Here is a 24,855-nt window from a genome sequence, read left to right as displayed (position 1 = left end):
CCCGAATGGGTTGCCAATTGAGCTGTACAAGTTACGCCCTGACAAGGTAGCGCCCTATCTTCGTGCCATGTTTTTGGAGTCCCGGGAACGGGGTATTCTCCCGTATGACCAGCGTCTTGCCACGATAGTCGTTATTCCCAAGGACGGGAAACCGCGGGACCTCTGTTCGTCTTATAGGCCCATTTCCCTGTTAAATGTTGAGCCTAAGGTCCTGGCTAAGCTCCTGGCAACCCGCCTGCTGACGGTCATTAGCGACTTGGTTCATCCGGATCAGTCCGGATTTATCCCGCATCGCAACACGGCACTTAACCTACGTCGTCTTCACGGCGCTGTTGCGAGGGCGGGGCTTCTGACGGAGCCGGCCATTTTGGCCTCGTTAGACGCCTCGATGGCTTTTGACACGGTTGAGTGGCCCTATCTTTGGGCAGCTCTCGAAAAATTTGGTTTTGGACCTGAATTTATTGGATGGGTGAAGTTGTTGTATGTGGAACCCTTAGCGCAAGTGGTGGTGAATGGTAGAGTTTCTGTCCCCTTTAGCCTTGGTAGAGGGACCCGTCAGGGTTGCCCCCTGTCTCCATTGCTTTTCGCGCTGGCCTTGGAACCGTTAGCTGCGTGGCTTCGATGGGAACCCTCCCTCAAAGGGATCCGTTGGTCACCGGACTTTGAAGACCGCGTCTCTCTTTACGCGGACGACATTCTTCTTTATTTGACATCCCCGCGTAAATCTTTGAACGTCTTATTTGATGTTCTTACTTCGTTCGGTGCTAACTCGGGCCTTGTTATTAATTGGGCTAAGTCCTGTGTGTATGTTCTCTCGGGTGTTTTGCCCTCTTTGCCGGCCAGATTCCCTATCCAGGTGGTCCAGTCTGGCTTCAAGTATTTAGGGATTTTTATTACCCGGGATTCCTCCCTCCGGTTTGAGCGTAATCTCCTCCCCCCGCTTCTAAGATTGCGACTGGATGTGGCCCGTTGGCGTAAGCTGCCCCTGTCTCCTCTGGGTAGGGCTGCTCTCTTTAAAATGATGTCTTTGCCGCGGTTCCTCTACGCCCTTCAGAATTCTTTCGACGATGTTCCTGCTACTTATTTCAGAGAAATCGAGAGTCTGCAAAGACAATTGATTTGGGATGGGCGTCCACATATAGCCCTTGCGAAACTTACTATCCCTTGGTACGACGGGGGCATGGCACTCCCCGACATCAAGAGGTACTACTGGGCAGCCCAGCTATCGGCCATTAACCATGCGATGTACTCGCCGGGTCGCGATCCGGCGTTTGAGATGGATAAGCTCCAGTTGCCGGGAGGGGATTTTAATAGAGCGCTATACTCCAGATCGGCCGGGCGCCATCTTGTGGGCCCGACCAGGGCAGCGGTCAACGTGTGGCGCGCAGCGAATGTGAGTTTGGGATGGGAGAATCGGCTGACGCTGGCGACTCCGCTTTATGCTTCTGAACGTTTGGGATGTCTCTGGTCTTCTAAGGGCTTTGACCGCTGGGATGTGATCGGGATTTGTAAAGTGGGTGACGTTTGTGTGAATGGTCGCGTGAAATCATTCCAGGCCCTTAAGGCGGAATACGACTTGAGTGATAGAGAGTTTTTCCGGTATCTGCAAGTCCGACATGCCTTGGCCTCGGTTCTGACTCCTGATGTGGCCTTGCCCGAGTCTTCCCCCCTTGAAGATCGTATACTAGATGGACACTTGCCCGACAGCACCATCTCTCTCGTCTACAAGAAGCTGATTCATAATCGCGCTGATTTGTTGGTCCGACTCCGAGAAATGTGGGTAGGTGATGGCTTGGAACTAGATGACGAGGACTGGCAGTCGGCACTCTCCTCCCCGAAGGAGGTCGCCATTCCCGCCCGTCTTCGTTTGGTGCAACTTAAGATCCTCCACCGGGTGTATGTGACTGGTCCGCGTCTGGTCGTGATGGGTTTTTCCCCGGATGGCTTGTGTAGGCGTGGCTGTGGGATGAGCGCTACCTTTATGCACATACTTTGGGAGTGTCCTGTGGTGGCAGCTTATTGGGTGGATGTGCTTGCGTTGATGACTGAGGTGACTGGTGTTGACCTGCGGCCTGAGGCCCGTCGATGTCTGCTGAATGTGTGGGAACCCTCCGATTACTCTGTGGCCCAGACTAGATGGGCGACCCTGGGTTACATGGTCGCGAAGCGTGACATTGCGCAACTCTGGGGCGCATCCCGACCTCCTGATGTTTCAGTGTGGGAGGACAACATGGACTGGTCCATGTTCCGTGAGAAGACAGTCTACATGGCTAGGGGCAGGCCGGGGGCGTGGACGAAAATTTGGGGTCAATGGAATGCGTACCGTGGAGAAATTTGTACCCCTCCCTTGGTTGCCACCTCCGATGTTACCCTGTCTCCTTAGGCTGACGTTCCCGAAATTTTTCGCTCTGTTCTAGGATTTTCCTGTCCTCCCTGCTCCCCCCCCCCTTCACGGCCTTCCCGACTCTCATTGATGTATTTTTGTTCTCCTGTTTCGTGACCTCCCCCTCTGCTATTTGGGCTGACTTGATTATTGCACTCGCCTTATGTTTGTGTTGGGTATTTTTATGTTTTATATAGAAAATTGTTGTATCCTGTTCTATGTCTGTAGCAATCTCGTTCTACGATTTGGCCTGACCTAGGAAATGATTGTTTATTTCATGTGTCGTACTATGCGACTTAGCGGCCAGCCCGTGTGGTTGTGGGCCCATCTATGTAATTTTATGTGATTGCTCAATAAAAGTTTTTAACCAAAAAAAAAAAAAAAAAAGTAGATAAAACATATCTTTAATAAGAAGACACATAACACCTGACATTCAAGTTCCAAGAAATAATTCAGACAATGTCATGTGCTACAAAAATTGCTAAAAATATTAAAAGGTTCTCAATATTCCTCTCTCACATTACGATCATATGCTTCTCTGGATGTATTATTTTGTATAGGACTTTGTCACACACCAGGAGAAGAAGCAACATATCAGTTGTTGAAGGTTTGCTTAATCCTTAACATTTTAAATGGTTTTGGATCCTTAGCAGCATTTCAATTTAGATTTAAACACATATTTTTGTCGGGGTTACAAACCTGGAGGTTGTTGACCATAAAGAACTGTCCAGTTGTTTGAAAGATCTTTGACATGCTCAGCCAAGCCTCAGAGTAAGTCTTCAAGTTATTCATAAGATCAAATATATGATTTGCCTGTGGGTTATAAATTGAAATGAAACAACATCAGAAACTTGGAAAGAACAAAGGTTGCTTTGATACTGTCTCTGACATTTCAAGATCCAATGAAGTATACAAATTACTAGATACATATTTTGCAACTTCCTAGTACTTATCTAAAAATGATAAATCCAACAATTTGACAAAAGATAATACTTGTTTAGCAGTGAGCAATGGTAGTGTAAGCCCAAAGAAGCAGCTGTAGCAAACTGAAAATATCTGATTAGAAGTTGATATGTGCACATTAGTTTATAAAACTAATATAATAACAGTATGCAATGCTAAAGGCATGATGTCATAAATAGGTGACACATGAGGACTGAACCGCATGCGCGCTAGCGGGTTTTCCCGCTGTGCGCTGATTTTTGAAAATCGCGCGGTTTGTGACAAAGCCAGCTCATCATCCGCGTAGCACAGGTAACGCCCATGACAAGCTGGCTTTGTCATTAGCGCGGAAGGGGTTAAGTAGCAAAGGGCAGGCATAAAAAAATGTGCAGACATATTATTTCTAGTAGGGTCAAGATTACTGTTTAGTTGTTCCAATGGGCATACATTTTGCTATAATTTTACCTGGTGCAAACAGTTTCTGCCCACAATTGGTACATTTACAAAAAAGGTGTTGCCAATTCCCCTATATCCAGAGCAAAAGATCCATCTCAGTATTGGAGTATATCCCTCTAAGAAACGTTGCTGTGGAACCTTGATGGTATTGTAATCTAATTAGTAATCCCTATTATGCAATAAAACCATAATGCATATGCAGAGACAGTATCATTGTATTCCTTTTGAATACTGACCCTTACTGATAGAAAGTATAAATCAACCAGTGCAATTCGACATTTTAGCTCAAATGCAACCGTCAGTTTCATTCTTGATGTGCTCAAGTGGTGAAAATATCCAAATATAGCATTGTTTCAACCACTGGTTCACATAGAGTGTAAAATCAGCTGGGGGCAGTCAAATTCTATTGCCCTGATTAAAAGCTCCTGGTTAAATTCTGAAGTATGTGCAAAAAAATTTGGGAAGGGATCTAACATTTAAATTGTTTGAAATTATCAAAGTCCCAACGTGAACCCCTGAAAGATTTTGGCAGCTCAAACATCTTCAAATATATTGGCAGAAAAAGCTTGGAAGATAAACAAAAGCATGAGGAATTTGGTGTGATTAAAACTGATTCTACATGTTATACCTCATTACCAAGTTCAAAATTATTATACTGGGTAATGGTATATACCAGTATGTTAAATACCTCATTCTTTAAAGCACAGCTTGTACTCATCGCTTAAATGAGTTGATAGTAATCTGGCAATGTTCGCCTAGGGCCAAATATACAAATGGAAGACTGCAAATGTGCAAATATTACACAAGCTATTAACTATTTTATTTTCTCCACGGAGAGACTAAGGTGCTGATTATGATATCAGGATAACGTATCGATCTGGAAACGCCCGACCATTGATCAGCTGTTCCGTTCTCATAATTTGGATGTAACACCCATTTCAGTATGGCAGGCTGTGCAGTGGACAGTAGAGGCCCACAGCACAAGCTGGTTTGGTGAAATGGATGTTTGTAAACATCCCTGCACTTTGTGGCAGCCACATGGTGCAGGGATGTTTAGGGGCGCTCCATAGGTGCCCCCAAGGCCCCATAGCGTAGATCCAGGGCGGAAGAGGGCCCTGCTAGTGGCCCCCAAAGTCATTTTCCGACAGCCTCTCCATGTCGGAAAGGCCCGACATGGAAAGACTGTTGGAAAATGACATCATAAACCCGTTGGAAGAGCCGATGTCATTAGGAGATTATGGTATCTTTCTGACAGCCTTTCCAGAGCCGAGGATGAGCCCTCTACCCGATATCTCCGCCTGCCACTTCGTAATGTAGTGGGTGGACTACAGGGGCAGGTGTTGGTGGGTCCGACATCGACTTGCTATTGGTGTAGGACCCACCAACATCATAATCAGCCCCTACTTTTCCTCAAGGAGTGACCCATTCCCTTAATCAGTGATGAAGATTGGAGGGTTCACCTCCCCTCCAACATTGAAAAGATATTTTTCCTGCATTTGACAGAGCATTTGAGTACATTTTGGTGGTGAACACGGGCCCACAAGTATAGGTGGTTACCCAACAAAAGTACATATTTATGGCAATGTCCATTCCATTGTTTAGTGCTGCAAAACAAGATATCTGTAATGCCTACCCTAAACTTAAACTTGTAAATGTATAAGAGTGCTACGATTTACCCATGTATAATTAGACTTTGCATGCATTTCCTTCCAATAAGTTCTGTTTTGGTAAATAAGAATTGGGTTTTACATTGGGAAAGATTTGTATACATCACCACTATGTAAATAGCTAGGAAGGTCTTGTACCCAAAGCTATACTTGCCAGCCTGCCAAAATGTAAAACCCGTCAGGTTTTCATATCATTTATGTGGAAAAAATATATACATAAAATTAAGTTAGTTCTTATTGTAAATTTTCATTTAGAAAAGTCAATAAGATTTTACTATGCATTGGGTGGACGAGTCAAGCATAACTCATAACCACAAATTGTTTAAGATGGAGGCCAATAGCAATTGAGCAATAATTCCACAGTGATCAATTTTAAATTATTATCATTTTCAAAATGTTTTAAATTGTGTTGCTTCCCACATCCTACATTTTAGTTCTACCACCTCTCACGGAACTATGAAAAATGTATTCTGCAGGACTGCAGTATTACACTTTTAGAGCGTAGTACTGTTTTAAATTTCAAAATTGCCAGTTAATTCCATTCCATGTGTGACACCCTCAGTCATTCTTTGCTTTGCAGCCAACAGCAGTTGGCACACTTAGAAATTTGGTTACATATCTACTACATTACAAATTCAACTACAAGCCTCGGAATGCAATGTGCTGCACGCTAAAAAGCAAGGGCTTTCTGATGGTTCTTAACAACCCATGGGTTCACTTGCCCGCTATATCATTAAAAGGTTCAGATTCAGATTCATGACTATTGCCCTGTGCTTCTGTCTGCAGTTCGGTTGTCCCATTTCTTTTTTCATCCCTCTATCCACCTTGGCCAAAGTAAGCTATAATTATACTTAGGTCACTCCATGATATCATGTTGTGACCGAAATGTTCCTTTCATGGTTCTAGATACTGTGCAACCTTGTCCTACGTTACTTCTTTTTGTGCAGTCACTGAGCTTTAGATTTCTACCTCAATGAACATGATAATCACACATGGTCACTGAGGGATCACCTTGTTTACTTAGACTGAGACCCCAAAGTGTGACTCTGAGGTTGAGAGGGAACCCAAAGTTAAACCCTGTTTTAGGGATTGGCCACTGCTTTCTATACCTTGGCTTTGTGAACTTGGTGGTGGTGCCAACTTTGATTCTAGTGAAGGGGCAGGCCTTTTTACCTGTCTCCTTCAAGAGGAGATTCCCACAGGTCACTCCTGTTTAAAAGGTCTCACCAGTCCCGTTTAACTGGTACCTTTAACTCCCATTATGTGAAAGGCATATGTTCACTGTATGTGCAGTGCAAGATGAGAAGGTGGATCTCTGTGTGAGTTTTTGCTAGGTTGAGCAAGGATTATGTTTTGGACTCCCCTTGAGCCAATGGTATCACAAAATGGATTTGGGTAAGGTTGTTCAGTTCTTTACTCAGGGATCATGCACTGGAACATTCCTCTACTTTCCCCAGAGTTTCACTTTAGTGAGTTTAAGTATCTGGTGAGCAATGTCATACTCTTCCTTTATATTTGCCTCTGCCTTCTCCTAGCAAGGAGCTCTTACCTCACCTTCCTCCCGCCTGTCTCTATCTATTTGCTGGCAGAGTATGTCAAATAAATACAAACACCTGAACAGGCTAAAATTAGCCCAGAGGAAGTCTCGAAGAGTGCTCGTCTGTAATATGTTCCTCCTGTCGAACCTTAGGGTTCCGCATGAATTTAAAAGTACTGTGATGGTCAGGTAATTCTTTTTTTTGGGCATATTTTCTCTTGACTTATGCTTGACAATTCTGGTGCTATGAGTAGACTCTTGTATTAACATTTGTTGCCACTTTGTGGGGTGGACAATCTTTCTCAACTGCACAATATACTAATACTAATATACTAATACTAATATACTAATATAATTTACTATACTATATACTAATATAATTTTAATAAAATTACTATACTATATACTAATATAATTTGTAGGGACTTGGGACACAGTCAGGGAAAATTTCTTCCTAATACATTTTTTTACTCCAGATAGTACGTTTTTGAAAACCCTACATAAGGACATTGGAACTGTTTGCTGGTGTGTCACAGCTCTTGTTTTCCAGAATCATTTTTTCTCTACTGCCATTGCTGGGAATTTAATGTGCCTGTAACTTTGAAAGCGTTTTGTATAAAATAGATTTTTCCCCCTTCAAGAACTCTGAATTTTTCTTCAGCCTTCCTTCTTCACCTTCCACCTGTCCTTTCAAATCTGGAGTCAAAGGAGGTAGTGGAGGGCAACAGTTCTTATCTTCAAGTCAAGACTAATCAACCTACATAGCCAGTAAAACTTGCTATTAAGAAGGTCCTCAGCATGACGTTATTAAGCAGTGGCCATGCTTGGTCTGAATGGAGATGCCCCCTACATTAAAAGGCGGCAACTAAACACATTGGCCATCTCTGTGGATAAGCACTGAATAGAGAGGAGTCACACTTCAATGTGGATTGGATGATTGCTGTGTGCCAAGGCCAGGATCACTGCTTTCAGATATGTGACGCAAGCTGGGACCAAGTCCAAGTCAAGTGCTACTAGACTGTCTTTAGGGAAGGAGAGCACTTTCTGCTGTGAAAAGGTTTGCTAGAGTGCACCCTGTAGAGCAACTTCTGACTTAATGAGGAGACCAACAGATGCTGGATGACCATTTGAAAGCTGCATGAGGTTCTATAGGAGATTTACAAGCCTGAAAGAGCAAAATAAAATCTATATAGGCGCAGGGGAAGGATCAGTGCCTGCAAGGGACTTTAACACACTTTATTCTTGATGCCTTCAATCTGTCCCTGTTTGCCTCCAACAGACAATAAGATTCAACTTCAGAATCTCATAGACTCTGTGTTGGCCTGGAGAGTATCCATAAGGTAGCAAAAGGGGGGCTCGGTCGGGTTGAACACTACAATCCATGCTGAAATCCATGCAGAGTTCACAAAGTTGGTAGCTATTAACCTCCCCGAATCATGGGAACCTTTAATTCTCCATCTCCCCAGAGAGCTATGGACACCAGTTCTCAAAGGGAAATAGTGGACAGTAAGCAGTTGTTTTTAAATAAGTGTCTTTTATCAACCATGGTGCTGCTAAACCCCAGCCATGTACTGCAGTTTCCAAGATGATGTACATTAAAAGAAATATAATTTCATTAGTGTTAGTATTTGGCACACGGTGCAACTGTTCTTCAGACTCTGTTACTGCATCCTATATGTCCTCATGCCCACCTCTTTCTACCCCTTTGAGGGTACAGATGAGCACTTCAATGTGGATGGGCTTCAATGCTTTTGTGTGACAAGTATGAATAGGACCATATCTCCTGCCATGGCCAGCCAGGAGTCAGAAAAATCCTGTCTTAAGTTGGTGGTGAAGCGTGAGTCCACAGACCAGAGAGATCCACAGAGGCAAGTTCTGTGTGTCCGCCATGGATTGTCTCTGTGACACACATTACAAAGAAAAACCTGAATGCAGGATTGTGCATCATATCAAATATTGCAGTTTAAGAGCTTGTGGTGTCCTTGAGCACAAGAAACTTGTATTAGGGTGGCTGTAAAACAAATGAAAAAACACCACAGAGGCCTGAAGGTGTGCCTTTTGACTTGAGTTTAAAACTGGTCTCTAGTTAGAGAAGAGCCAACGGCATGTGGCTTCAACTGTATATGCACGGAGAAGGGAGAATAATATCCCATACCACCGTCCACAGGTTTTAACCACCATACATTTACCATTTGAATAAACATAGCACATGGACTAATGTAATGGTTTAAATCACTTATCACTCCCCCATGGCCATCACTTAGATTTAGAAGTGCATCCCTGTCTCCAGGTGTGTGCCCGCCCTCTATCAAAGCAAGTTTTTAGAGGGCGAGGACAGCCGATGATGAAGCATGACACCGGGCGGTGTGTGAGGCCAGTTCGTAACTTTTTATGAGATGCCCGCACTGGTAGTGCAACTCTACAGAACTTAGGAATTGATTCAAGGGGCAGCCCACTTTTGTGTATTCATTAAACTGTATATGCACACTGTATTGTTATTTTATATATAGTATTGAGCTGAATTTCAATTACATTATTTTTTATTTTTAAAAAGCAAAAGCACTAAGTATTGTTATTGAGTGATATATACCTATTACACCTACATATTACATGCCACAGGAATAAAAAAGCTGGAGCCTAAGTGTCTCCCAATTTTACATTTTTAAAGGCTGCCCATCATATATATCATAATCACTAGATGGTCAATTCGAGTACCTGCTTTCGATTTGTGAGTGAATAGAAAATCTGTAGTTTTTTTAAGCAAGTGCTTAATTTTAAAGAGGGTTACTATCCCTGTGGTGTAGTAATTTCCAATGGTGGGTTCACCCCTTAATTAAGCATTTTTCACAGAAATGTGATATCCTTTAATAAGCACCCAAATTTAAATCAAACTTTCCCATCTTCGAGAGCCCCTTGACCTTTCTGATCAGAGCATTTGCTTAAGAACATAATTGCTTTACTTCGCATGAGGTCGGAGAGCCTTCATAAAATGGGTAACCTCGGGTGGAAACCCTTCTCCTCACAGTGACCAGGAGACCTCTGCAAATACAAGGATAATTAACGGTGAGAATATTAACACTGTTATATATTAAGCCATAAGGTTGTTAACAGGTGCTACTCAAGGGTGGATTGAAGTAGGTACATTATGTGATTTCATACTTGAAGCATGTGTTCACTATTCAGTGCAATCCATCGTCAGGCATGCAGTATATAATATGGCCCAACATTAAACAAAGTGTCCAATTTATTGTAACACAGGCAGCACACATTAATTTATAAAATATAGTCCTCTGTATTTAAAGAAGTGTAAGGTAAGATTTTGTCTACATTTCAAGCAATACATATATGCAACTCAAATTGAATTTTGTCAAAAAATAACATCTTATTTTTTTAGTTTATATTTTTTCGGAGAGTAAATCATGTTTTTAAAGTTTCTTAAATCATTGTTAGGTCTGGCTTTAGATCCCATGTCACTAACACCCACAAATACACACAGAGCCGGATTTGGGTTCACACCAGTTTAGACAATGGCTTGCTTTGAACAGCCACCTTCAGCCACAACCTGTTTGGCATGTCATTTACATTTTATATTAGTCTATAAGAGTATTTGTGAGTTATTCATTTGGGTACACATTTTGCATTGGTGATTTTTCAGTGATCTAAAAAGAGTTTGTCTCATTTGTGATTCACTCTCATCAGAAATGTCCCCTGTTTGACCTGATTGTATTAGATGAAAGGATTCAGCACTGATTGGAAAAATAGCAACTCATTTTTTTTAGGTGATTTTGTTCTGATATAGTATGCAAGACATTCAGATCTCGAGGGCTGATTACGATGGCAGTCGGACGAGTGTCTGACCACCATAGTTTCAGGATCGGGACCACCCAACAAGTAGGCGGCGGTCCGAACTCCAAATTATAATCTGACCGCCATGTAGACAGTCAGAAACATGCCGTTTTGCATTGAGACTTGTGCTACAGCCTGGAAACAAGCCTCAATGCAAAAGGCATGATTAGAAACATCCCTGCACTGTGTGAAAAGAACCATGTTTTGCCTGGCACTGTGTGCATGGATGTTTCGGGGGCACCATGGGTGTCCCCCGGGCTCCACAGCAGAGGCTCAGGAGAGGCAGGAGTCCTGCTAGGCGCCCCCAAAATCCCTTTCCGTCGGCCTGTACATGGCGGTTGGACTGCCATATGCAGGCAAAGGGAAATGGACTTTGTAATCCCTACTGCGATGCATTTGCAGACACTGCCCCTATTGCAGGGATTATGGTCCCACCACTGCTCCTTGAGACTGTTGGAAAAGCAGCAGCCGGTCCCTACAACCGATACCTCTGACCACAGGATCACAATCTGGCGATCGGACTGCTTCAATGGATGTTGGTGGGCCCACCACCGACAGCCTGTTGGTGGCGGGCCCACCGACATCGGAATGAAGCTCTCAGTCAACTGCACTACATGCTTTATTCAAGCCTCTATTGTAAATATCCCATGAAACCAAGTTGTTGAAATGTACATATTAAATACCAGAAATTTGGATTGCATTGATATTTTTTCAAGCACTATTTCATTTAAATCACTTTGAAATGCCTTATTTAGTCAAGTAAAGTGCAAGCACACAAGCTACTTCAAACCACACTCTTGCTGATGTGGCACTTCATGCAAAAGCATTATCAGTTCATCTGTGACTTCCCATTCATTGAGTACACAATCCCAGAAATAACATTACTAAAGTAAAAAAATGTATTGCAGCACACTTAAGCAAAGTAGCATCTCTTTCTGTTAGGGTAAGTCTTGGTCTACTAATGTATTATTGACATTTAAGTTCTGCTTAACTTTACTATTGAGTAAAAAAATGTGGGAATCGATTAAGTGGAATGTAAAGTTACACTTTTTTCAGGACACAATAGTGGATCATTCCATGATGCATTTCACCAACTAGCTGTGGTGATTTGCATCTTCAGTAACATGTAGAATATTTCAGCAAAACTCCTGCACTGAAATGCTGGCAAAATGTTTTTGGGATGCCTTGCTTACTTTTGTGAGTCTAATACATTTATTTATACATGCTTCTAAAAGTCTGCTCAGCTTCTGGTGATGTTAGATGTACTAGCAATAATCAGAAGCATTGCCCGTATTCTGCTAACTTCACAGGAGCCTCAAGTAACAATCTTATGTACTGGTCTCATTCTGGACCTGTTTATGGGACCTCTTGTAATGACCCAAGGTACTGCATTCATTCTGCACCCTTTAGAGGGACCTCTAGTATTGGCTTAAAAAATTACACCCTTTTTGACTATGTCAAATAGACCACTTGTAATGACCCTAGGTACTGCTTCATTTCTACTCACCTCAGAGGGACCTCCAATTACGACCTATAGTAACACACCCTTGTGCTGCTGAGAGCATACGGAATATTGAACAAGTAAAGATATCACTGAAAGGCTACAGAGTCATAAGCATCAAAACTTTTTAATTATTATATACTTAGTCAGTGTGACATTCTTGTTGATATTTATCAAAGGAAATAGAACAGTATTACTGTGTGATGCTCCAAACCTGGGTGTATTCTAAAGATATCAGATGATGGTGAAAAGCTCAATATTCTTGAATGATTACTGCAAGAAACTGCTTTACTAGTTGGGGAGGATGTAAGTCTTTCCCACGCAATAAGTCCAAATCTTGTTGGGTTAAACATACAATTTCACCACGGCCGGGGGCTCCACCCCATCCCATGATTGCAAGGGTCCTAAATTTTCGAGACAGAGACGTCATCCTGCAAACTGCACGAAATGGTCCGCCCTTGAAGTACGAAAATGCAACCCTTTCCTTTTTTCCAGATTTTACTCACATGGTTCAAAAACAGTGTCAGAATTTCCTAGCGGTTAAAAGGAGACTGAGGGACAAGGGGCTAAAGAATGCAATGATGTTCCCAGCCCGACTCCGAGTGGAGCTCAAGGGGAAGACATGGTTCTTTGACAATCCCGAGGTGGTGTCGGATTGGTTGGACAGTGTTGCCGCGGCTGACGAGGAGGATCAACACCGGGACGAAACGGAAGATCAATAACCAAGAGTAAAAGTGTTCTTGGGTTAAATGGCGGGTTCTTGTTGTCGGGGATGGTATGGATACGTGACATCTCTCTTGATTAGCTACGTCTGAACAAGTGTAGTCCTACATTGACTTAGAATGGGTAGCTGTGATGGAGCGGGGGGCGGGGTGGGTGATAAGCTGAGTGGGTCCTCCCTCTATTTTCTACCTCTAGTTAGTTGTAGATTAGTGTTGGGGCTAAAAAGGGGCAACAGGCAGACTGCTAGTTGGGGATGCGCATAGGCATTAGGCAGGGTGCAGGGTGGGGGGTGGGGGAAGGGGAATTGGGGGATGTTTTGCATTTTTGTGTTTGCAAAAAACACAGTTGATGGACAGAATGTAGAACAATGTCATACATTCACCCCAGTACAAGGATCTGGGCCTAAATCCATCTTTCTTTGCTCTCCACACCACCCTGGGTTAGACACTGGCTATATGCAAATCAGCTCTGACCCTGTGCCTCATGGGAATAGTCCAGTCCGAACTACCAAGCCATGTCTTTCCCAGACCGGAATCAAGCATCCAAGGACCAGTTTCTGGCTATCAGCCTTCATCAGCCTGGATAGCTTGGCTCCAGTGGTGTGGAGAGCCTGGGACTCACGTCTGAGCATCCCCAGCCCACTCGGGGTGAAATTGCAAAAAACACAGTTGATGAACAGAATGTAGAACAATGTCATACATTCACCCCAGTACAAGGATCTGGGCCTAAATCCATTGTTTTTTTTTGTGGAGTGCAAAAAAACGATGGATTTAGGCCCAGATCTCTGCACTGGGGTGAATGTATGACATTGTTCTGCATTCTGTCCATCAATTGTTGTTTTTGCATTTGCATTTTTGTGTGACACATCCTTACTTAATCATTTTATGGTGTTTATGTTTTTTGTTCAAGGCATCGAATCATTAAGTAACATTTATGTGTTGCAACGATCAGAGGATTGTCACTTCCGTTTGATGTATGATGATGGAGGTAGGGAACTGAGGGTATTGAGCTGGAATGTGAATGGGTTGGGGATAAAATTAAACGAAGCGTGGTTTTGCAGTATCTTAAACGTAGGGCGCCTGATGTGGTCTTGCTTCAGGAAACACACTTGGTGGGTAGCTCCTGTAGGGCGATGCATAGAATGGGGTACAGGTTGGTGGCCCACGCTGGCTTCACTTTAGGCTCCAGGGGGGTTGGTATCCTGTTTAGAAGGGCACTTCCATTGGTTGTTGACTCTATTATTGAGGATGACAGAGGCAGATATGTTGGGGTAACGGGTCGTTGGGAGGGGCAGGTCCTTGCCCTAGTGTCGGTATATGTTCCACCGGGTATGCAGGCCGTTACTTTTGTTGATTTGGGAAAGGTTCTTGTTGATCTGCCGAGGGGGTTACTGGTATTGGGGGGAGATTTTAATGCAGTGGTTTCTGGAGTTCTAGATAGGCATCCCCAGCAGGACACGGGCGTGCTCAGAGATTGTTGCCCGACTTCCTTGATTCTATGGGGTTGGTCGATTGCTGGCGACTACTGCACCCGGATCAGAGGCAATATACATTTCATTCTGGGGCCCATGGTAGTCTTTCCCGCTTAGATTACTGTTTAGTGCCCGCGGCCCATGCATCTTATGTTGATGAGACATCTTGCTAGAGGCACTCTGGTTTCGGTTCTGTGTTGCATCGTGTTCGGCGGGTAGGGTTGCCCCTGTTAATCCATGGCATATACGTAACCCCAGATTACGTAAGGATCTTGTTAAGTCTCTAGAACATTATTTCCTTGATAATGCGGGATCAGTGTCTTCTTCTGTTTCGCTCTGGGAAGCTTTCAAGACTGTTGTCAGGGGTCAAGCTCTGTCGTTGATAGCCGGGACAAAAAGAGAGAGGGACAAAGATGTTGTTGAAGCAGAGGCTGAGATAGGTCGCCTGGAATTGGACCTGGAGCGGGAGGTAACACGCGCCAGACTGCATGTTCTGACTCTTAAACAATTTGACTATAGATCTCTTGTCACTGATAATGCCAGGGCCCTTAGTAGGGAGCAGCAGGGCCATTTGTATGACCTCGGAGATAAGGCAGGGAAACTCATTGCCTGGCTGGACAAAAAGGATAGGGCGGATCGGGTAGTCCCAGAGCTAGTGAAAGCTGAGGGGGTTCGGCTTACAGACCCCCAGGATATTGTAGATAGCTTCGCGGAATATTTCCAAACCGTGTATACCTCGGTCTCGGATCGACCAGAGGAGGACTCCCACTCGTTGCTTCGAGATATCCAGCTCCCATGTTTGTCAGCGGAGGATCGTGAATTTATGGATAGTGACCTCGAAGCCGATGAAATAGCTTTAGCAATACGATCCCTGAATTCTGGTAAGGCATTGGGTCCCAATGGGCTCCCAATTGAGTTGTATAAGCTAAGACTGGATAAGCTAGCTCCTCGTCTTAAAGCTATGTTTGTGGAGGCCGGTGAGAAAGGGATACTGCCTTATGATCAGAGAGTGGCCTCGGTGGTGGTCATCCATAAAGAGGGGAAACCAAAAACTAGCTGTGCCTCTTATAGGCCCATCTCGTTATTGAATGCGGAACCTAAAATACTTGCCAAACTTCTCTCTAATAGGCTGATTAAAGTGATTAGTGGACTGGTACACCCGGATCAGTCGGGCTTTATTCCTCAATGGAACACAGCTCTAAATTTGCGTAGGTTGCAAGAAGTGATAGCTAGGGCGCATACCCTACGGGAGCCGGCCATAATAGCCTCACTGGATGCAACAATGACCTTTGACACTGTAGAATGGCCGTATCTGTGGGCAGTGCTGGCTAAATTTGGATTTGGTCCAGGTTTCATTCGGTGGGTGCGTTTGTTATATACGGAACCGCTTGCCCAGGTCGTGGTAAACAATCAGGTTTCGTCGTCTTTTCGTCTTGGCCGGGGCACTAGACAGTGTTCAAAATCCTGTCGAGCAATCAAATTTCTATTGCTATATTTATCAGCAACAGCAATACAATAGTATAAGCCTGATCACATTAAATTCAAAAGAATTTTTCATATAAATAGGCAATTTCTCAACTGATCAGTAGTCAATCACTGGGATCAAAAATAGTAACATAGGAAATTTAAGTCCAAAGTTCTTTTCTGTTTAACGAGTTCTTTATTCACTCGAGGTTTTCCAAAGTTCCACGTTTTTCAAAAAGTCAATTCAAAATTCAGATTTCACAACTTCATTATACATCAGCACCAGCCAACACGTGTTTCGTTGGGCAATTATCAATGCCAATCAACTTCATCAGGGCTGCAAGCCAAAGTAATACAATATAATCAGATTTAAATATAATATCACTCCTTTAAAATTTCACTTGAGAAAAGTTAAATTAAATTCAATACCAAAAATTATATAAAGTCACAGTGTTGTCCCCTCTCTCCCCTTCTTTTTCCGTTGGCACTGGAACTATTGGCAGCCTGGATTCACTGGGAACCTTCCATCCGTGGTATTCGGTGGTCTGCGGAGTGGGAAGACCGAATCTCGTTATATGCGGATGACATTTTGCTCTATTTGACCTCCCCTAGGAAATTCCTTATAGTGGTGTGTGATGTTTTGGCCTCCTTTGGTAGAAATTCAGGACTGTCCATAAATTGGGAGAAATCTCTCTTGTTCGTTCTTAGTGGAGAAGCCCCGGTTCCTCCACGGAATTGTCAGATACAGATTAATACAGGAGGTTTTAAGTATTTGGGAATTTTCACTTCATTGGATCCAGCGGCTCGGTATGCGAGGAATCTTCTTCCTCCTCTGTAGAGACTAAGGAGTGACACTGCTTGTTGGAGGAGACTTTCCCTCTCGCTGTTGGGGCGCCCTTCTCTTTTTAAGATGATGTCCCTGCCTCGGTTTCTTTATGCTCTCCAAAATACCCTGGATGTGGTGCCGGCCAGTTATTTCCGTGAGGTGGAGGGGCTACAGCGTAGCCTATTATGGGATGGTAGACCCCGTATTGCTTTATCTAAATTAACGCTCCCATGGTATGATGGGGTTGTGGCCCTCCCCGATATCAAACGGTATTACAGGGCTTCCCAGCTGGCTGCCATAAACCAGGGTACGTACGGGTCAGTGTCCGATCCCGGATACATGATGGATAGATGGCTCCTCCCGGGAGTCAGTTATAATAGGGCATTGTACTCTAATCCGGCTAGGCTGAATTTGACAGGGCCGACTCAACACGCGGCGCAGGTCTGGCACGATGCCACGAGCTCAATGGGATGGAGAAACCGGTTGACGTTAGCTACCCCACTGTTTGATTCAGAAAGTCTGGGCAGATTGTGTAAGACAAGAGGTTTCGATAAATGGGATTTGATAGGAATCTCTACCATCGGTCACGTTTGGAATAAAGGGAAGTTTGAGACGTTTGAGGAACTGCAGGGCGAATTTGAGCTGAGTATAACCGAATATTTCCGCTATGCACAGATCCGGCATGCATTTAAGGCGGCTCTGCCTCCGGGGGAGGAATTACCGGAGGCATCACCGCTCGAGGATAGGGTTTTAGATGGCCTTCTGCCTGAGAAAACAATTTTCCTGATATATAGAAAATTGATTAATCACAGAACTGATCTTCTCACAGATCTGAGGGATAAATGGACGCAAGATGGCTTGGAGCTGGACGATGAGGATTGGCAGTCGGCTATCTCCTCACCACGGGAGGTCGCTATCCCGGCACGATTGAGGCTTGTGCAATTGAAGATATTGCACAGGGTCTATGTCACTGGACCCCACCTTGTCAGGATGGGACTGTCTGAAGCAGGTTTGTGTAGACGGGGTTGCGGTCTCGTGGGCACATTCCTCCATATCCTTTGGGAATGTCGAAGTATCGCAGAGTACTGGAGTAGGATCCACGACACAATGCATGAGGTTTTGGGGGTAGCATTGGTGCCGGAGGCAAGGAGGTGCCTCCTTAATGTCTGGGAGCCCACTGATCTTACCGTGGTGCAAACGAAGTGGACCACACTGGGCTATATGATAGCGAAGAAGAGAAATGTAGCTCAGCTTTGGGGATCCGTGCGTACTCCTGCCCTCGAGGGATGGAAGGAAGACATGGATTGGTGTATGTTTCGTGAAAAGACTGTGTATGTAGTGAGAGGCCGACCTCAAAAGTGGGCATCAGAGTGGGGATCTTGGAACCAGTACAGGGGGGAGATCTGTGAGCCACCCAGAGATTCTGTGTTTGATACTACCCCATCCCGGTGAATCTTTTGAGTTATATGTATCTTGTTCCCTATTCCCATCCCCCCTCTTCCCTGACAAGATGTAAATGTGGTGGAAAAGTGTTTCCTCTGTATTGTGATTTATTTGTGATGCCTTGCGTTAATAAAAAGAAATATTTTAAAAAAACATACAATTTCAATAAATATACCTGGGCAGTGGCACAGTGGAGACAGGCTAAACATATAGAAAATGTGTAAAGTATTTAGCAGTCAACAGTTAAAAGGTCACTAGAAAACGCAATAAAACCCCCAAAATAATTAGGAAAAATTCAGTTACATTTAATGAGAAAAATACATACCAATGATTAAAATTCAAACAGGGGAACCAGATATAGGAATTTTAAATGTAGAAGCACTTGACCAGGAGCAAGTTGAGGCTGACCGTGAAGCATCAAAGTTCAGCCAAGCTGAGTGGGTTGATCCGGTCAAAGATTAACATTTTTCTTTCTTCTGGAAGAGGAAACCTTCCAGCAGGGCAAGAATAAAGACAGTATCCGACAAAAGTTATGTCAATGTTTGAAAAGAGTTGGATATGGTCCTGTCAAAGTTGTTGGTTTTGACGGGAAAACATCTGAGTGGGAAAATTCTAATGTCTTGCCCAACAAAGTACTCCTGTTGGCCAGATCTCTGGGCCACCTTTACTTTAAGCAGTCCCAATTTCTACACTGGAAATAGGTCTCACTTTTGGAGTTCAATTTTCATCGGAAAAGCTTGGGGGCTATAGCTGAGCAGGGTGCATTAAAGCCAGAGACCTTTGCCATGAGGGTCTGCTGAAACTTTTTTCTGAGATGCAAATAGCACTGACTGGCCCAAACCAGATTTTCCTCCCTACTGAGATTATGTATTTTTTGAATGGCCACTGCAGTTGATTTATTTCCTCAACCTTTTCTTCTTCTTTAAGTAACACCCCTAAGATCACTCTTAGTGCTTCTATGACCTTGGGCACAGCACCTGTAGACTGTCAGGGATTAGCCTCAGATTCAGGATGTTCAATTTTTCAGGTCTGCAAAAAAAATCTATTGCAAGTTAGGAAAACTTTTTCCAAGGGTCCTAGCAAATTACATCAGTGGCACAAACACACACAGGACTGGAAACTGGAAGACGGGAAAGTGGACAATGGAATGGCCCTTCACAGCTGCGGCTCCAAATTTCAGGCATGTGGAGTCAAGAGGTTCTGGGCTATGAAGGTCTTTGACAGTTAAAAGTCCAGGTATCATGGAGGGATGAGCTTAGCAACAACAGTTGTTTGAATACCTCAACTCACTTCACCCCATTTTGGCATTCCCACACATTTTTGGTTTTCCCTTTCCTCAGTTCCCTTGGAAGTTATTTGCCTCTTAGGGAGCACACTACTCTTTTTCTCTTCACATCTGTTTCCCTACAATCCTGTGCTACCCACTAGGTGGTGTTTCTCTATCACATTTTCAATTACTGAATATTACAAGTCTGAAGATTCACTTGACTGATGCTCCCTACACTTTCTATTCTTCGAATGTATCCTAGTTGCTTAGAGATTAGTTACAGTACTTCCCCGACCTGACCCTCATAAGCAAACCTTGCATTTTGGGTTTCGGAGAGATCAATGGTAATTACAGACATGATTTCATAGTTTTGTATGCCTTTGCTATAGAAACCTAAAGGTCTAGCATGTTCTTGTGAATTCACAGGACATGCTGAGCTGCATTGCCATCAGAACTGCACCTGTGTGTCTCCTTCTCCACTCACCTCCCTTTTCCCAATGGCAGTGGTATCTCTATATGTATTACTGGCCACACTGAGAGTGCGTTGTCTTAGGAAGAGAGGTAGATTAGCTCCTTTCATCAGAAACCATGACCATCCTTGATTTTTGCCTAGCAGGGTCCTGTCAGGGTCAACGTATACCTGCTTAACCTGTCACTTCCAAGTCCTGGGTACAAGCAAGAACAGGGCCAGACATTCTGCTCTCCTTACATACCACAGGTAGTAGGCATCTTCCTCCTATGTTGATTCGCAGGTCCCAAGTTGTTCTGAAGAGTTGGGGGTGTGGTGCCACTTTTGTGCGCAGCCCCCTACATAATAGATGGAGAAAACTCCCTAACCATTGAGTGAAATGTTTCAAAGGGCAAACGTTCTCCCTTTAACAGTACATCCTAGTAGCTTTGCTGTAAACTATGCCACAGTGACCGATTCTCCCAAAAAATCAAGATGGCAGAACCTTCTCCCCCTGGAGGTGATTGGTAGTCAACTTAGTTGTGTGCCCATTGTAATGAGAACTCTCCTCTTACCTATCCACACTAAACTGATTCTGGGACAGGCTTCCCTCCCACTGTGAATAGCGTCAGGATGGCTGGATTATACCCTGGGATCAAAAGATCCTTCTTCCCCAAGTTACACTTTATCATAAACTATGAATGAACAGACCTCATCCTGGTCCCAGTGAAGTCCTTCATGGAGCCTCCCAAATAGTCCTTTCTGAGATAAGCTGAGCTCTATAAATCACTCCAAGCCTATCATGCTAAAAGACCTTAGGCAGTGCTCTATGTCTGGAAGTGGGGGTAGTTTCACATTTACTCAGTAGGAGAACAGCTGGCAGTGTGGGATGCTCAGGCAGGTTTTAGCTAATTTGCTAACTGGAGCTTCAGATAAAAAACATAAAACATTTTAAAAGTCACTTTTCCATCATATTTACCAAAACTTACATTTCACCATTGAATTAATTTTTAATAAAGACTAAAAACAGTGGTTGAATGTACCCTGGAGCTTTTTTCAAACCAAGGATGCAAAAATAGCAGTTGTAATAGTACTTTAGCATTTTTCATAGAAAAAGCTCCAGCACCTATACAGTGAAATAGCTTCTGTAGGCTAGTGTCTGAAGCAACTTGCCAACCTTGTTTTTCTACATGTTCTACTTTTAAATTGCAGGCACCCTGCACTTTAGTATTCAAAAGTAGGCTTTCCTCCTGTCAAAAAGGTTCATTTTGATGAGTCAGCCTGTAAGATTTTAAGCTGCAGCTTTCACACTTTACTTGTAGGCATGAAGCTATGTTTTCTCTGGGTAGCCTGACAGATGGCATTCAACATGCTGCAGTCTACAAAGTGACATTTAACCTCCCTAGCATTGATGAATTTCCTGCACAATGTACTATGGCCATAGTGAAAACTTAGATGTACCAAAGAAGGTTCAGCCAATTTTACCATGTTTTATTGGTCAGAGCACATACAGAGGGGGCCTGCCCCAGAGTAATCAGATCAGCAGCATCTGTTCACAACAACTAGGATGGCCACTCAAAAAAGACACTTTCTCACAATAAATAAGTGCTAGAGTGATATAATTAATGCCAACAAATATGCCCATAACACCATGTCTTTGAAATAATGAAGCAAATCTGGTCTGACTCACACAAAAGACTTATGAATGAAAATATGCGCAAGCATTCAAGGTGAATGCATCATGGTGCATATTTGTAAATAGACAGGAATTACTGAGTGTGCATCTATGTGGAAGTTACCATGAACCTAAACAGGGCAACCGACAACTGAGGAATAGGGCACTTTTAAACATGCAGTTAGAATTACTGAGCCATGGGCAAAAACCTGAACGTGCACAATAGTGGAGATGGTAGCTCTGTAGACTGAAAAGTACGCGTAATTTATCTGCCTCCAAATGTGCATTTATTCATCTATCCAACCGTTATGCTTCCACACACAATCAATTAGGAATCACTTTCAATGATAAAATAGCCAGACAAACAGTTTTGCCATTCCTGTTATATTGTTCTTTCCAGTAAAACATTATTTGTTTACCATTTTAAGGCAAGGTAGCGAAAATGATGCTCAAGGGAGATGTCATGCTGTTTTGAGGCTCCTCAGAGGAACTTCTGAATGATTTTTCCATTGGCTATCTTAAGCCTTGAGTTTTCACATTTATTTAGGTTTAGTGTTGTATCCACCATTGACATCCCTGTCAAACATAACCTTTCCATACTTTTTGTCAATAAATGTAATTGCTTTCTTTCATTTGGAAACTGACAGCCCAATTACAGTGTGTCAGAGAGGGTACTCCGTCCCATCCCTGCCGAACTGAAGGTCTGCCTGCCTACCCCATTCAGAGTCAGACAGACCTTCAATATGTCAGCGACTGAGACTATTCTGTATCCGTCGCCGACATACTCCTCTGATGGCCAGATGGAGTGAGGGCCATCTGAGCTTCGGCCATTACACTGCCCACCCGATTTAGAGTGGGCAGTCAAATGGCCAGTTTCACGGCCCCCCACCAGCAGGTAAAACCTGTTGGTAAGGGGTAGTAAAAACTGCAACATGACCTCCAAACAATTGGAGTAAACTCACAAGGTGTGGGGATCATTAGTTTTTCAGAGTAAAAACTATGCTTTGAAATCTAAATTGGACCCTCAATTCAGTAGCAAGACATGCTTCCAAACAAGAATGAACATTAATAGCCTATGCATCAATGATCATTAACGGCCTCAGACGAGGGATATGCACTACTCAACCCTCTCAACCGTGATTAGTGCTGATGGGACCAATCAGTAAGGAAGTTTATTGGGAAAAAGGATTGTACTAAGCATACATGGTCAATGGTAGGCATGAGCATTAATACCACCATACAGTAAGAAACCTCAATGCAACATTTACAAATGATCAGAAATGGCCCTCGTTTTAATATCTGTCAAGAGTAGTTTAGTACGGGCGTGGCCAACAACATGGCCGGATAAGACACACTTCACCGTAGCTCCGGAGAGCTGATCTAGATCTGACGCAATTACCCACCCAAGAAGCCCAGTTTTCAGCGACGAACAGATCGCTAAAGGTCCCGACACCCCCTGGGGTCCGACATCGGAGCTCCCTGGCACGGACACCGGGAATACTGCCAATTCGCAGTCGGCGCCGGCCCAGCAGATGGACCCAAGATGGCGGTGGGGCCGGAATGAGAGCGGAGGCACAGGGTGGGGGACGGTAGCTGCGCTATGCGGACAACGGGAGCCCATTAAGTACAGGCGGTCCCCAGCTACGTGCCCCGGGGGACTGCGCGCGGCTGGGACCGCTGAAGAATCAAGGCCCGGCCCAGAGGCCCTGCTGAAGTTGGCTGGGATAGAGAAGGTGAGAGGACCCTGCACTGACCCACATCCTGAGGGCGCAACACACGGGGGTTGGAGGCTGGGCCACAGGAAGTAGCGGAGACGCCTCCGGGGGGGCTCCGGACTGGTGGCTAAGGTGGCAGGGAACCGGAACAGAGGGAACCCCCCGCCGACATCTGGTGACACACGCACCGGGACTAAGAAGGGCGAGACGGGCATTCATGAGTCTGCCACCCCCGTGAGAGACAGCACCACGATTGCAGGCGGCCTGGACAGCGGGGACTGCTCACAGGCACCGACATTGGCGGAAAAATAGGCACCGCAAAGACCCTTCTGACCCCCACACTTCCCCCCCCTCCCCCTTCCCCCCTACCACGGAGATAGTGCTAACAACACTACAAAGACACTGGAGCCTGAACCCGGAGGGGGAACGGATGGTCCAATCTTCAACCGGACGGCACTCACGGGGGTGAGACCGATCGGGGACGAGCAAGCCACGGGGCCGGGCAGACAGCCTGCCTTGGGGAAGCCATAAGGGGCCCGACCGAACCAAACCGGACCTGCGGATAGAGAGTAGGCCCCTCGGAGGCGGAGAAGAACAGATCGGCCAGGGGAGTTGACGCAAAGGACGGGCCTTCAGAGACGCCCAGAATGGGTAAAAAAGAAGAGGCCACCAGGACGCCACGGCAAGGGCCACTGGACCGGTATGCTATGACCCAGATTTCCGCAGAGACTGTCCCCCCAGGCCCACATTCGGACACAGAGCGTTTGATTGGAACCATACAAGCCTCAAGAGACGACATACAGGCATCCCGAGCGGCACTAGAAGTCAAGATCGGGGAAGTGGGCTCAGAAGTAACACTGCTGAGACAGGACTTTCGTAACCTAACAGAGAGTGACCATGGCTGAAACAAGAGTGGGCGAGGCGGAGGACTCTATCACTACCCTCAAGAAAGATATGGCGGAACTTCAGGCCTCACATCACCAGCTATAATGGAAGGTGGACGACGCGGAAAATAGGGCCCGCCGCAACAACCTTCGCTTTGTGGGCCTTAGAGAAAGTCTCGAAGGGACTAATATGGTTGCGTTCCTGCACTACTGGATAAAGAAGACCTTCCCGATGGCGAAGTTCTCTAATTGCTTCCTGATTGAACGAGCGCAACACGCGTTGCTGGCAAAACCACCGGTGGGAGCAAGGCCGCGGCCTGTCATCGCACGCTTCCTGAACTTTGCTGATAGGGACGTGCTCCTGCGGGAAGCCAGGAAAATGGGGGAGATCCGACTGGAGAATGCCCAAATAATGATATTTCCGGACTATAGCCAAGTGGTGCAAAAACAGAGGCGCTCCTTTGATCTAGTGAAAGCCAAATTGAGAGACCTACATATGCAATATATGCTGCTCTTCCCGGCGAAACTGAAAGTGATCTATAAAGAGAAGGCGCACTTTTTCACCCACCCGGAGGATGCGTGGCAGTGGCTGGAGGAGCGCCCTATG

At 44.7% G+C, this 24,855-nt stretch overlaps 1 protein-coding gene across 1 annotated transcript in view; it reads right to left on the bottom strand.

Annotated features, from left to right (window-relative positions):
• Positions 1-24,855, bottom strand: part of ABCA13 (ATP binding cassette subfamily A member 13) — a 2,470,580-nt gene that overhangs the window by 1,838,775 nt on the left and 606,950 nt on the right. Inside the window, exon 20 of the mRNA XM_078686273.1 lies at positions 3,083-3,196. Within this exon, the coding sequence (XP_078542399.1) occupies positions 3,083-3,196 (114 nt within the window). The remainder of the gene's footprint in view (positions 1-3,082; positions 3,197-24,855) is intronic.

Source organism: Lissotriton helveticus, chromosome 4_1 (genome assembly GCF_964261635.1).
Source record: "Lissotriton helveticus chromosome 4_1, aLisHel1.1, whole genome shotgun sequence".
In the NCBI taxonomy this organism is placed as follows: domain Eukaryota; kingdom Metazoa; phylum Chordata; class Amphibia; order Caudata; family Salamandridae; genus Lissotriton; species Lissotriton helveticus.
Note: the sequence above shows the minus strand (reverse complement) of the source record. Positions and strands in the feature narration are given on the sequence as shown.